The sequence below is a fragment of the Capra hircus genome, chromosome 18, assembly GCF_001704415.2.
Source record: "Capra hircus breed San Clemente chromosome 18, ASM170441v1, whole genome shotgun sequence".
Lineage (NCBI taxonomy): Eukaryota > Metazoa > Chordata > Mammalia > Artiodactyla > Bovidae > Capra > Capra hircus.
In genome coordinates this window covers 30,910,175-30,923,081 of record NC_030825.1, presented here as the reverse complement: position 1 = coordinate 30,923,081, position 12,907 = coordinate 30,910,175, and the positions used below count along the sequence as shown (strand labels likewise).

The window sequence follows — 12,907 nt, the reverse complement described above, 5'->3', positions numbered from 1 at the left end:
GGGAACAAGGGAGGGAAGGATTGGGAGTTTGGGCTTAGCGAGGAAAAGTGTTATATATAGAGTATGTAAACAATAAGGTCCTGCTGTATAGCACAGGGAATTGTATCCAATATCCTGTGATAAACCATAATGAAATGGAATATGAAAAAAGCATATCAGTCTATCTATATGAGTCACTTTGATATACAGCAGAAATTAACCCCACATTGAAAATCAACTCTACTTCAATCAAGTAAATGGAATATAAGGTGGCATGACTGGATGAAATAATTATTTAGATTTGCTAAAGTGATGCAACATTTCAGCATATAAAGGCATCTTACAAGCGATGTGAGTCCAATCTCACTCCTCCTTCTCCATCTCCCACCATCGTATTATGATTAATTTAGCTCTATCCTGGGTCGGGAAGATCCTCTGGAGAAGGAAATGGCAACCCACTCTAGTACTTTTGCCTGGAAAATCCCATGGATGGAGGAGCCTGATAGGCTACAGTCCATGGGGTCGCAAAAACCTGGACACGACTGAGTGACTTCACTTTCACTTTCAAAGCATCAAGAACCCGCGGTTGTCTAGTTCTACTTGAATACAGTGATGGAAGCAAACTCGTTCTTGAACGGACCATTTCATGTTGGGTCAGCATCTTCTGTGAGATGTTCTATTGTGTGCAAAAAGACTGAACTACAGGTTAAAATAAGTAGACTTCAAGTCAAACTTCTGGTCCTTCTGGTGGGGGAGCAGTTTAGAAACAGGAATGTTTTGTTTTCCTGTATCAATTTGCTCTTTCTCCTTACCTGCCCTTTCACTCCCCTAGCAGCCTAAATGTATGCCTGATTTAGAGTGAAGTCCTGCATTCTTTATCATTTTGGTCAAAAATTTATGCTCTGTTACATTTCTGGTCCCACCTTTGATATTAATTGGTCGCTGCTGCTGCTGCTAAGTCGCTTCAGTCGTGTCCGACTCTGTGTGACCCCATGGACGGCAGCCCACCAGGCTCCCCCGTCCCTGGGATTCTCTAGGCAAGAACACTGGAGTGGGTTGCCATTTCCTTCTCCAATGCATGAAAGTGAAAAGTGAAAGTGAAGTCACTCAGTCGTGTCTGACTAGTAGCGACCCCATGGACTGCAGCCTACTAGGCTCCTCGGTCCATGGGATTTTCCAGGCAAGAGTACTGGAGTGGGTTGCCATTTCCTTCTCCAATTAATTGGTTACCATTTAAGAATTAGATTATCCATCCCTTCATAACTGATATAGATCATTAGCCCGAAGCACCTGTGTCTCCCTGACAGGCACCTACTAGATACTGAGAACACAGTGTAAGATGTGACTTTAAATGTGCTAAGCTTGCTCTTCTCTCCAAGGGAGAATAGACTGATGAAAACCAGGAATCAGTAAGTGAGAGGATTCATGTTGCAGTGATCCTTGTTAACCCCTTTGCGTTCCAAAGATGCTGATTCTTTCCCAGTAACTCTAGAGGAAGACAGGAAACTTGAGAAACTCTCCTCGGATGTCCTTTTGGATTGAGTGGAACTTCAAAGTAAGTTCCGACGTCAGAGCTACAGATGTTCACATGAGGAACTGATTACCCCCAGTTCGCTGAGTCCTATTCTACATCACTCACTCTCCAGGAAGAGGTTGACAAGCATGGTAATTAAGTCATTCTTTGGTATTAAGATAGGCGCTCAGAGGAGACTTTATCTTCTCTCAGCCCTACTGTATTGATACTAGAAGTACTTCAGTGCCCTCAAGAATTCTGCAGAAGAAGGTGGAAAAGTAGTTTGTACTTTTATTTTTTGGCAGCCACAGAACTATCTTCGGTCATTTGATCTTTAAGGGTAAATTTACTAATTTTAAATTCAGGAAGAAATTGAACTTTTAGAAAAGCAAAAGGGTTATTTTCTTCTAGCCTCGATAAGCAGAAAATGCCACAAATTCAAAGTAGTTTAGCCTTTCATAATAAGTTGGCTGAAATCACTAGATGTTAGGTTAGTTTAGCTGCTTTCTTCTCTTATTTTAAGGACAATATAGGCTCAGTATAGAATTTTAGAAGAGTAAAATACAAACTGTCTGTAGTACAATTAAACGGGGATTAGCCAGTGCTTATATTAGTTTTGACTAGTCTCACTGCCCACTTAAATTCAAAAAATGAATGCAGTATTTTATTTTAAATGAAAAGTTAAGTATCTAATTTAAAAAAGAGAGATGGGTGACACTGAAGAATAGGCTGGGAGGGGCTCGTATTCTGAGGACAGTGCAATGTGAGTATCAGGCACTTTCCTCTGTTGTCGTTATTCATCCATTGTCGTCCATCCGCTCGTCCTTCCCTTGATGTTCCCTCTGCTGTGTCTCAGGAGTTCTGCTAAAATTGAATGCAGAATTGAAGGAACTCAAGGGTTTTATGTTTAGAGTAGATAAGGTTTAAGCTCACTAGACCTCACACTGCTAAATTTCTTCACTCTTCTTTAAATTACTATTTTGAAAATAAAATGAGACAGTGTTCTTTCCTTCCCTTCCTTTACATTCACCTTACTCCACAAATACTTTCTGAGCCCCAAGAGCATGACAGACACCTCACTAGGCAGGGGGAATGCAAAGGAAAGTGGAAATGCAAATGTTTGCTCCCATGGCTTTTAAAGTTTTAAACTTGTAATTAGGGGATATTATGCAAATATATGAAAGATAGTGAAGGTGTAATTACACTGATGCTCACAATTCAGCTCCGTTATGTTGTAGTCCTGCTATGATCCCTGCAACCGAAGACGCAACATGAATGACCAGTGAATGACCACGATTGCTCACTGTATACGCGACACTCGGTGCTCCTCGCCACGGCTGCAGGGAGTGACCACAGGGCTTCAGCTGGTTGTAGGTGACACAGCCCGTGGGTGCTGGGCTGAGCTTGGAATCCCAAATTGAGGTAGCTTTGTGAATTGATGTCTAAGTTTTCATCTGACTTCCTCTTTCCCTTTGCTTTTAAGCCTTTTGCTAACGGGTGCCTTCCTACCTCTGTGATTTACCGAAACAAAACTATTATGATGCCAGGCTTCTTACTGAAACTGTGAATATGGATTGTTGTTGCCTTTATGGTCAGATCTGAACTCTGAAGTTTGCTCTCAAAATTCTACATAATCTGACCCCTTCCTGGCTTTCTATCCTTATTTCTTGTTACCTCTCTTTTTCCTAAAGTCAGTACACAGACTCTGTAAATCATCTTTAGCTTTTCTCACTTAGTATGCTATGACTTATCTGCGGATCTTCACCCGTACGTTTACCTGTGCTTGGAGAGTATCCCCTCCCGCTTTGCGATCTGAAATTTTAACCATTATTTTTTGAAAATAAAATTTTCCAGGCCAGAATACTGGAGCCTTTCCCTTCTCCAGGGGATCTTCCTGACCCACAAATCGAACTGGGGTCTCCTGCACTGGAGGCAGATTCTTTACCAACTGAGCTATCAGGGCTCAGGGCTTTACCAACTGAGCTGAAACAATAATCTTATTTATTTATTTTTGGCTGTGCTGAGTCTTCGTTGCTGCATGGACTTTTCTGTAGTTGTGGTCCTCAGGCTTCTCATCGTGGGGGCTTCTTGCGTGGAGCCCAGGCTCTAGGGTGTGCGGGCTTCGGTAGTTGAGACGCCTGGGCTCAGCTGTCGTGGCTCCCAGCTTTAGAGCACAGGCTCAGTAGTTGTGGCGTGTGGGCTTGGCTGCTCAGCAGCGTGTGAACACGTGACTCCTGCACGGGCAGGTGGCTTCTTTATCATTGAGATACCAGGGAAACCCAAATCATTACTTTTTTGTAGTGGCCTTTGCTGTTCCCCACACTCCATTTTGTGAGTTAAATAAATTTAACCTATGCACTCCATCGCCACTTCCCCCCACCGCCCCAGCTTTCTTTCTGTATCAGAGCCTTGGGGCATGTATTTGAATCCAGGAAATTTACTTTAAACCTTATGCTGTTAAGATTGCCACTTTCTGATAGTAAATTCTATGGAAAAGTTCCCTAAAAATCTCTGAATTTCAGTCATTTCGTTGTTGAAATGCAGGAATGGTCTCTGGTTGGCTGTGAGAATAGATGACATATGTCGATGCAAGATGTTTACCAGATAATAAGTAGCCAGTAGTGTGACAGTAATAGTAACAGTAACAATAACAAATATTTCCCGTGTGTGCTATCTCCCACAAAGCTGTGGGTCTTTGAGGGCAGAGACCATGTCTGTGTTGCTTATAATCATGTTTGGTGCATAATTAACCAGTGAATGGATGAGGTCTTTGTACCACAGCCAGGCCAACATCTTACCACTGCAGCCAATTTGCATGTGGCCCTTATCCTGGTATAATTAGCAGAAGCAGCCCTTAGGAGAGATGGTCCTCACACTTCCAGATGATGCACGATGTGTGAAAGTTTGGGATGTCTTTGGCATCATGATCTCACGGAGAAGGTCCTGGGGTGGGTTGACAGAACAGTCTTGATACACTGAAGTGAGCAGGTTTAAACAGATACATGGAGACCAACCAAGAGAGCAGCAGCTTATTAGCATGTATTCTGATTTCTCAGGACCAGATGTGGAGTCTTATGAACATTTGCCCCCTGTAAATTGCTATTCTTACACACCCACAGGTCTTTATTTGTAATGTTAAGTTGGTTACTTCAATGAGCCATGTGCAAGTGTGTGTGTGTGTGTGTGTGAATATTAATAACCGGATGAAAGGAATGAATATAGAAACACAATACTCTGCCTTTTAAGATCATGAGGGCTCTGGATTTTGCAGAGATTTGCTAAAAATAATTCTCCAGAAGAAAGAGAAAGTACACAGTGTTTGCTAAGAGCTTTTTTCTCCATTTTCTCAGGATGGAATTTTGGGAGCTTTTCACTCAGCTCGTAGACGGGCTTTATTGTAATGTTTTCAGTTAGTTGTATATAGTTGAGGATGTTATGAAGTAGAAACAGCTTCAGTTATTGTACAGTTAACATTTAATTTTTCTGTTTTTCAAATAGATCATCTCAGATTATAAAACCAATTCTACAAAATAGGTGTCTTTTCTCCATATTAGAGGCAAAGTAACTGAAGCTCAAATAAATGTGTTAATTTCTTCAGTTCACGTAGTTAGCGAGATCTGTCTTACTTAGCTTATTGTTTTTTTAAAACTGGAGCCGATTATACAGAGTGAAGTAAGCCAGAAAGAAAAACACCAATACAGTATACTAACACATATATATGGAATTTAGGAAGATGGCAATGACGACCCTGTATGCAAGACAGGAAAAAAGACACAGATGTGTATAATGGACTTTTGGACTCAGAGGGAGAGGGAGAGGGTGGGATGATTTGGGAGAATGGCATTCTATCATATATACTATCATGTAAGAATTGAATCGCCAGTCTATGTCTGACGCAGGATACAGCATGCTTGGAGCTGGTGCATGGGGATGACCCAGAGAGATGTTATGGGGAGGGAGGTGGGAGGGGGGTTCATGTTTGGGAACGCATGTAAGAATTAAAGATTTTAAAATTAAAAAAAATAAAAAACTAAAAAAGAAAATAATTAAAAAAAAAAAACATATGCTGTTCCCTTCTCCCTCAGTTATTTCTAAATACAAAGGAAAGGACCATCAAAATCTAAGAATATGATATGATTTACTAATCAGAGGCTATTGATAAATGTATGGAAAAATGTATGGATAAATATGGCACAAGTAAGTTATAACATAAATAATAACAGTATTTTGAATGACTTAATTTTTGATAGCAAAACTGTGATGGTCAAGAGTGACGCACGTCAATACATTCTGAGTCTCAGGAATGCATGTATATGAATGGGAACATCCATGAACCATACTTTATTCAAATTTTTCTTTTTTAATAAAAATGCTAATAGAATATTAAAATGCACATAAATTAAAATGATCATAAATTTGGATTAATACCACATTAATGAATTTATTCCCACATTCATTAAGATAAAGCGGCATTTCAACATTTCCTCTTGTTAATAAGTTTAGTACAATAAATGAAATGGATACAATTTGAGGTTCAATAAATATTTGATGTAATCTTATGCTTTAACTTTTTAAAATATTCAGAAGTAAAATAGGCGATCTAGATGCATTTGGATGCGTCATTGCTGTTTTATGTCTTTTGTATAATCTTTTCTTTTCATTTATTGAGGAGCTAAATAAAATTTAAATTGGCAAAGAAAGTGATAAAATCTGTTCTGAATAAAAAGTGATCCCAAGAGAATGCAATGCCTTTTGAGTTTCTAGGAGTTTCTTTGCACAAGACTTTTTCCTTCAATTTATACATATATATATTTTAAGGAACAGGTATTTAAAAATCTCATGATGCAAGAACTAACTATGCACGTGTGCTTAGTTGCTCAGTCGTGTCCAACTCTTTGTGACCCCATGGACTGTAGCTCGCCAGGCTCCCCTGTCCATGGGGATTCTCCAGGCAAGAATACTGGAGTGGGTTGCTATGCCCTCCTCCAGGGGTCTTCCCAACCCAGGGATAGAATCCAGGTCTCCTGCATTGCAGGTGGATTCTTTACCATCTGAGCCACCAGGGAAGTCCAAGAACTAATTATATTGGCATTTAAATAATTGTGTTTATATGAAAATATGTGCATTTAGGCAATATTTTACAACTATAATCCAATGAGTTTTGCTTTTAAAAATGCAAATTAAAAATATATTTTCTCGCCTTATTTTTTAATAGGAGTCTATATAGTATAAAGAAAAAGCACCATATATCAGAACACTTTTGTTTCCCTCCTGAGAATAAACTATGAAATTTTGGGATTCTGTTTTCCCCAGTACATACCAAAATGTTTTAGGCAGAGTAGGTGTTCAGTAAATATTTGTTGCCATTATTGAAGATGGATCTGAATTCCTGCTGCAAAATTTTTATTTCTCAAAGAAGTCTCATTTCTGGAAAATGTGCTCCCATAATCTGTTCTCAGTCATCTTTGTCAAATGGGAATAATCTTCCTGGACTAGAAGAATTATACAAATCAAAGTGGAAAAAAAAAAAAAAACTTACACAAACAGAAGGTCTTAACATCCATCAGATTGTTAGAATTATGGCACGTTACAAATACAGGAGCCAGAGCTGAGTTGAACTTTAGGCCCGCTGCACTCGTTTCCATCAAAAAGAATCTGTGGAGATGTTACAATATACCTTCCCTTTTCCTATGTTTCATATGAAATATTCTAATTCAATGACTTTTGGAAAAAATGAAAAGAATTAGTACATGAGAAGTGATTCACACCGTTTTTGGCACACAGATAGTAGCCCATAAAAATAAATAATAATAATAACTTTAAATGTATTAACAAATTGAAAAGAATGCATACATTTTTATGTATTATTATCAATCTTTTTATCATTCTAACTGCACATCAGTTCATACTAAGCAAGTAAATATATGAATAAATTGAAGGAACACATATTTTAGTGTTTTCTGCTCAATATTTTTATCATTGTAAATGTGTATCAATTTATACTGAACAGGCCAGAGTATTTTTTAAAGGCATTCAAACGTATTTGTTGACTCTCATTATACTTGATATACAGAGGGTTGCACAGACTCTCTGTGCAGCTGCTGTTGGCAGAAATTGATGAAGTTATAATCAATGTAGAAAGAAACAACTTTATATTGGAACATGAGATAGCCAAAACATACTTTGCAAATTGCCACATCACTAACTAATGTCCCCTTTCATTTTAGCTACACACAGACCTGGATCCTGGGAGCAAAAAAATTAAATACATCCTGTCAGGCGATGGAGCTGGGACTATCTTTCAAATAAATGACGTAACAGGAGATATCCATGCTATAAAAAGACTTGACCGAGAGGAAAAAGCTGAGTACACCCTAACAGCTCAGGCAGTGGACTGGGAAACAAATAAGCCTCTTGAGCCTCCTTCTGAATTTATTATTAAAGTCCAAGACATCAACGACAATGCCCCAGAGTTTCTCAACGGACCCTATCATGCCACCGTGCCAGAGATGTCCATTTTGGGTATGTATGCTTGCATTTTCACAGAACTATTAAGAATCATCTTTAAAATAGCCTTTGGCATTAGGGATAGTGTGTGACTGAATAAGAGACATTTATTACCATCTTATCTCTAATTTGCATTTCCAAATCCCCATTTTTGGCCTCAGTTCCACAGCTCAATAGCTTTAGTCCCTGAGTAATAGGAACTGACGAAGCAGTTTTATTAAAATCTCTCTCCTTGCACGACAGTACTTCAATAGGCTGAATTTGTATTCCTCTCATAGACCTGCAGTTCGAGTATTGTTACTGAGGCGGATTTATCAAGATTTGTTCCAACATGCCAGACTAATCCTATTGATATTTGCTTGATGTTTAATTATTTGTTTGTGTGTATTCACATGCAGATATAGCACATAGAGAAATAGAAAACCATCTAGGTCTGTAGTCAGCCAGCTATTGCATTGAGCTGGTGGGTAGAGTCTAGAGTGGATTAGGAAATCAGCTACTAGAGGCTTGTGTGTTGTGCTTATCTTACTTGAACTGAGCTTTTAAAAGAATCCTTGCTGTCACCAATGACTCACTCCCACTTTTTGTGAGCCATTGAAATATTCATTATACTCTACAGAACAACAGTTATTCCAAACATGGGTTTCTACCTTTTCCTTCTCTTTTTTTGTGTTTGCTTATTTATCCTCAAATCAGTGTTATTTGGTAGTTCAGCTGGTAAAGAATCTGCCTGGAATGCAGGAGACAGCAGTTCGATTCCTGGGTTGGAAAGATCTGTTGGAGAAGGGATAGACTACCCAGTTCAGTATTCTTTGGCTTTCCTGGTGGCTCAGATGGTAGAGAATCCGCCTGCAATGCGGGAGACCTGGGTTTGATCCCTGGGTTGGCAAGATTCCCTGGAAAAGGGAACAGTTACCCACTCCAGCATTCTGGCCTGGAGAACTCCATGGGCGGAGGAGCCTGGCAGGCCACAGTCCATGGGTTGCAAAGAGTTTGACATGACTGAGTGACTTTTCACTTCACTTCATCCCCAAACTCTGGCCTTGATACAGGAATTCCTGACCCAGGACTTTATACCAGGATAAAAGGGAATTTTAGAGTTCTTACTTGTCTGACAAAAGTAGTAGACAGAATCCAAGATCCAGGGCCCAAGATCACCAAAGTCATTCCTAAGCATACAGTGGATGGAATGGATACCATAGTTTATTTCAAACTGCATTTAAGGCAACCTATAAAGATATAATCTATGCAGCAAAATCACATGAATTAGAAGTAGGTGAACATAATGTGATAAAACACACACATACACACAAATAGAGATACAAATCAAAAACCCAAATTAGGTAAATAGTTTGGCTTCATTTGATCTCTTATTTTTTAACCTACACTACAACTTTGGTAGATGTACCTATTGCAGGAGCAAATCAGAATCGACTTCAGGTGTTCACATCTTACCAGTGTATTTCTTCTACCTAGACCCTATTTTGTCTATTTCTTGTGTGAAGAATCCTACTTTTATATATTTTTTTCCCTTCTTGTCAAAATCAAATCACTCCACTATGGTAGGCTGAAACGACATTTTTTCTAGGAAAAGTTTGTGGGAAACTTCTAGGGATTTCTAGCAGGAAGTTATTTCCTTCCATCACTACTACAACAGAAAGGAACCCACGAACAATCAAAAACACCTTCATGTTCATACTTCTTTTAAATTCTGACAGGTAAACAGGAGCTGAGAAATACTATATTTTTTTTCTTTCTTTTGATTTGCTTCTTATTTCATCAAGTTATTTAGGGCAGCGAACTTGCCTAATCCATCTTTAAAAAAAAAAAAAACTTTTTATTGTATATCGAGGTATAGATGATTGACAATGTTGTGATAGTTTCAAGTGGAACAGTGAAGGGGACTCAGCCATGCATGCATGTGTACCCATTCTCCCCCAAGTTCCCCTCCCCTCCAGGCTGCCACATAACGTTGAGCAGAGTTCCATGTGCTGTTCAGCAGTCCCTTCTTGGTTATCCATCTTAAATATAGCAGTGTGTCCCTGTCCACCAAACTTCTAAACTATTCCATCCCCCTAGCAACCATAAATTTGATCTGTAAGTTTATGAGTCTTTCTCTGTTAGTGTAAGGTGATTTTAAAGGACTATTACCACTTACAATACATAGAGAATTGTTGTTGTTTAATTGCTAAGTCGTGTTCAATTCTTTATGACCCCAGGGACTGTAGCCTGCTAGGCTCCTCTGCCCATGACATTTCCCAGGCAAGAATACTGGAGTGGGTTGCCATTTCCTTCTCCAGGGGATCTTCCTGATCCAGGGAGAGAACCCACGTCTCCTGGATTGGCAGATTAATTCTTTACTGCTGAGCCACCTGGAAGCCCCACATACAGAATACTTAATTACAAATAAATGATCAACTGCTGCTGCCGCTGCTGCTAAGTCGCTTCAGTCGTGTCCGACTCTGTGCGATCCCATAGGCGGCAGCCCACCAGGCTCCCCTGTCTCTGGGATTCTTCAGGCAAGAACACTGGAGTGGGTTGCCATTTCCTTAGAAAGCTGCTATTTTTTTCCTCATTATTATAATTTCTACATCTTTAATGGCCAAGTCTATACCTATTTATTATAGATGTATCAGAGGCTTCCATTCTTGTGTATATGAGTCATGTCCCTGATAAATATGCTCAGAGGAAAAAATAAAATACAAACTTTATGGTCAATTTCAGCTAAGGAAAGGAATTTAAAGATATTATTAGCTATATAATGTAATGTGTATGTGAACCTATACGTTGTTCCTCTATCTGAAAGATTTTTCTTTATAAGAGTATAGCAATATAGTACAGCATTTCTTTATAAATATAGTATAGTATTTATACTATATTTGTACTGCTCAATACTATACTATGTATACAATATAGTATAGTATTTCGTTATAAAAGAAATAATCTACACTAACTTACGTAGTTATTTTAAAAATGCTTAGCTTGTTACATCTCTGATGAAAACCACATGGAATATGCTGCAGTCGAAAGAGGGGGGTTTTGAAACCAAATGGATGAAATTTTGAATCCTGGTTCTATCCCTTATTATCTGCTTGACTTTGAAATTCAAGGAGGTGAAACTGTTGCTGATTTCCCTTAGCCACAATGCGAAGATAACAACTTCTATCTTGCTTTCCTTTTTTTGAGAATCGCATGATAAAATACAAGGTAAAAGCATGCCATAAAGTAAATAAGTGTTCAATAATTGGTAGTTGTGGTTTATAAAATTATTTTTATTAATCTCGTTCCTGTATAGCCTTTGGACTTTTCCTCTGTATCGATTTTATGCATCGGGCGTCTGGTTTCTGTTTGACCCCAGCCTCTCTGGTTAAAGGAGGAAGAGGCAGCTGCACTATTTTATTGTCAAGTGTGAATTATTCCCTTCATTTCTCATGAAGGTGAATATCAGGATGAAGGTCAGCTCCTATCTCTGCTCTCTCCCTATTACCACTGTTCTCTTCCAGCCTGCCTCTTCCCTCCCTGCCTTCCTCCTTTCATTTTTCTTCCTTTGCTACTGCAGAAATGCCAACACCTGCACCTGAACACCCTGAAGAGTGCCAGCAAGGACTGGGGGATTTCACTGTTGCAGAGAGAGAAAAATAAGATTATAATTGAGAAATTTACCAATATTATATTGAAATGAATGTGATATTCCAGAACTGTCTGCCAGTTGACAGGCTGTCAAGACAAAACACACATATATATTTGCCCAAATGGCAGCTAAATTATTTTAGAAATATCTTATTTGGAAACTGGAGGCAGAGCTCTTTTATATTCTACTGTTTATTTCAGAACTGGATGAGAATTCACTTTTATAGCAATACTGTGTAAAGAGTGATGTGTGAGCTTATCTGATTTTTACTGTGGATCCCAAGCTAGCAAGGTTAAAGTTGGTTTTTCAATGAAAATTTGCCCACACTTGATAAGTTCCAGACACTTTAAATATTTTTATGCTATTGGATATTGGAGTGAGGGATTGTAAACCCTGATTGTGTGTTCACACCTGTGCTGAGTTGCGTCTGACTCTTTGCTACCCTGTGGACTATAGCCCACCAGAATCCTCTGTCCATGGAATTTTTCAGGCAAGAATACTGGAGTGGGTTGCTATTTCCTACTCCAAGGGATCCTCCCAACCCAGGAATCAAACCCTCATCTCTTGTGTCCACCCCTAGGTTCAGGTAAAACGAAATCTGTATTTAGCTTGGAAATAGAATCTCAGATAATTGTCTGCAAATCTGCTTTCTACCCGTGTTAGTGATATAACCCATCTAAACCTCACCTCTATCTGTGTAGTGTGCATAAGAATCCTTACCTAAGAAAATATGTTTGGAAAAATTCAATGAGTATATTCGAATTACTTGGCATAGCCATAGAGTTGGTGCTTAGTTGATATTTGTTTCTTTACAAACATCCATCTTCGAGCTGCTTATACTAGTATGATTCAGTAAATTGTGTACATGATATGAATGCCTTGAAAGTGAAGTGAAAGTCGCTCAGTCATGTCTGACTCTGCGACGCCATGGACTATACAGTACATGGAATTCTCCAGACCAGAATACTGGAGTGGGTAGCTGTTTCCTTCTCCAGGGGATCTTCTCAACCCAGGGATTGAACCCAGGTCTCCTGCATTGCAGGCAGATTCTTTACCAGCTGAGCCACAAGGGAAGTCCAAAAATACTGGAGTGGGTAACCTATCCCTTCTCCAGTGGATCTTCCCTGGGGATTGAACCGGGGTCTTCTGCATTGCAGGCAGATTCTTTACCAACTGAATTATGAGGGAAGCCCTGTGAATGCCTTAGTCAATGAAAAGTTGCTCAAGAAGCCTTAACTGTATGTTTCACAATTGCACACATTGGAATGAACCCTATT

The 12,907-nt window shown here is 39.1% G+C and overlaps 1 protein-coding gene across 1 annotated transcript in view; it reads left to right on the top strand.

Annotated features, from left to right (window-relative positions):
- CDH8 (cadherin 8) overlaps positions 1-12,907 on the top strand; it is a 397,394-nt gene that overhangs the window by 132,733 nt on the left and 251,754 nt on the right. The window contains exon 3 of the mRNA XM_005692098.3: positions 7,720-8,014. Within this exon, the coding sequence (XP_005692155.1) occupies positions 7,720-8,014 (295 nt within the window). The remainder of the gene's footprint in view (positions 1-7,719; positions 8,015-12,907) is intronic.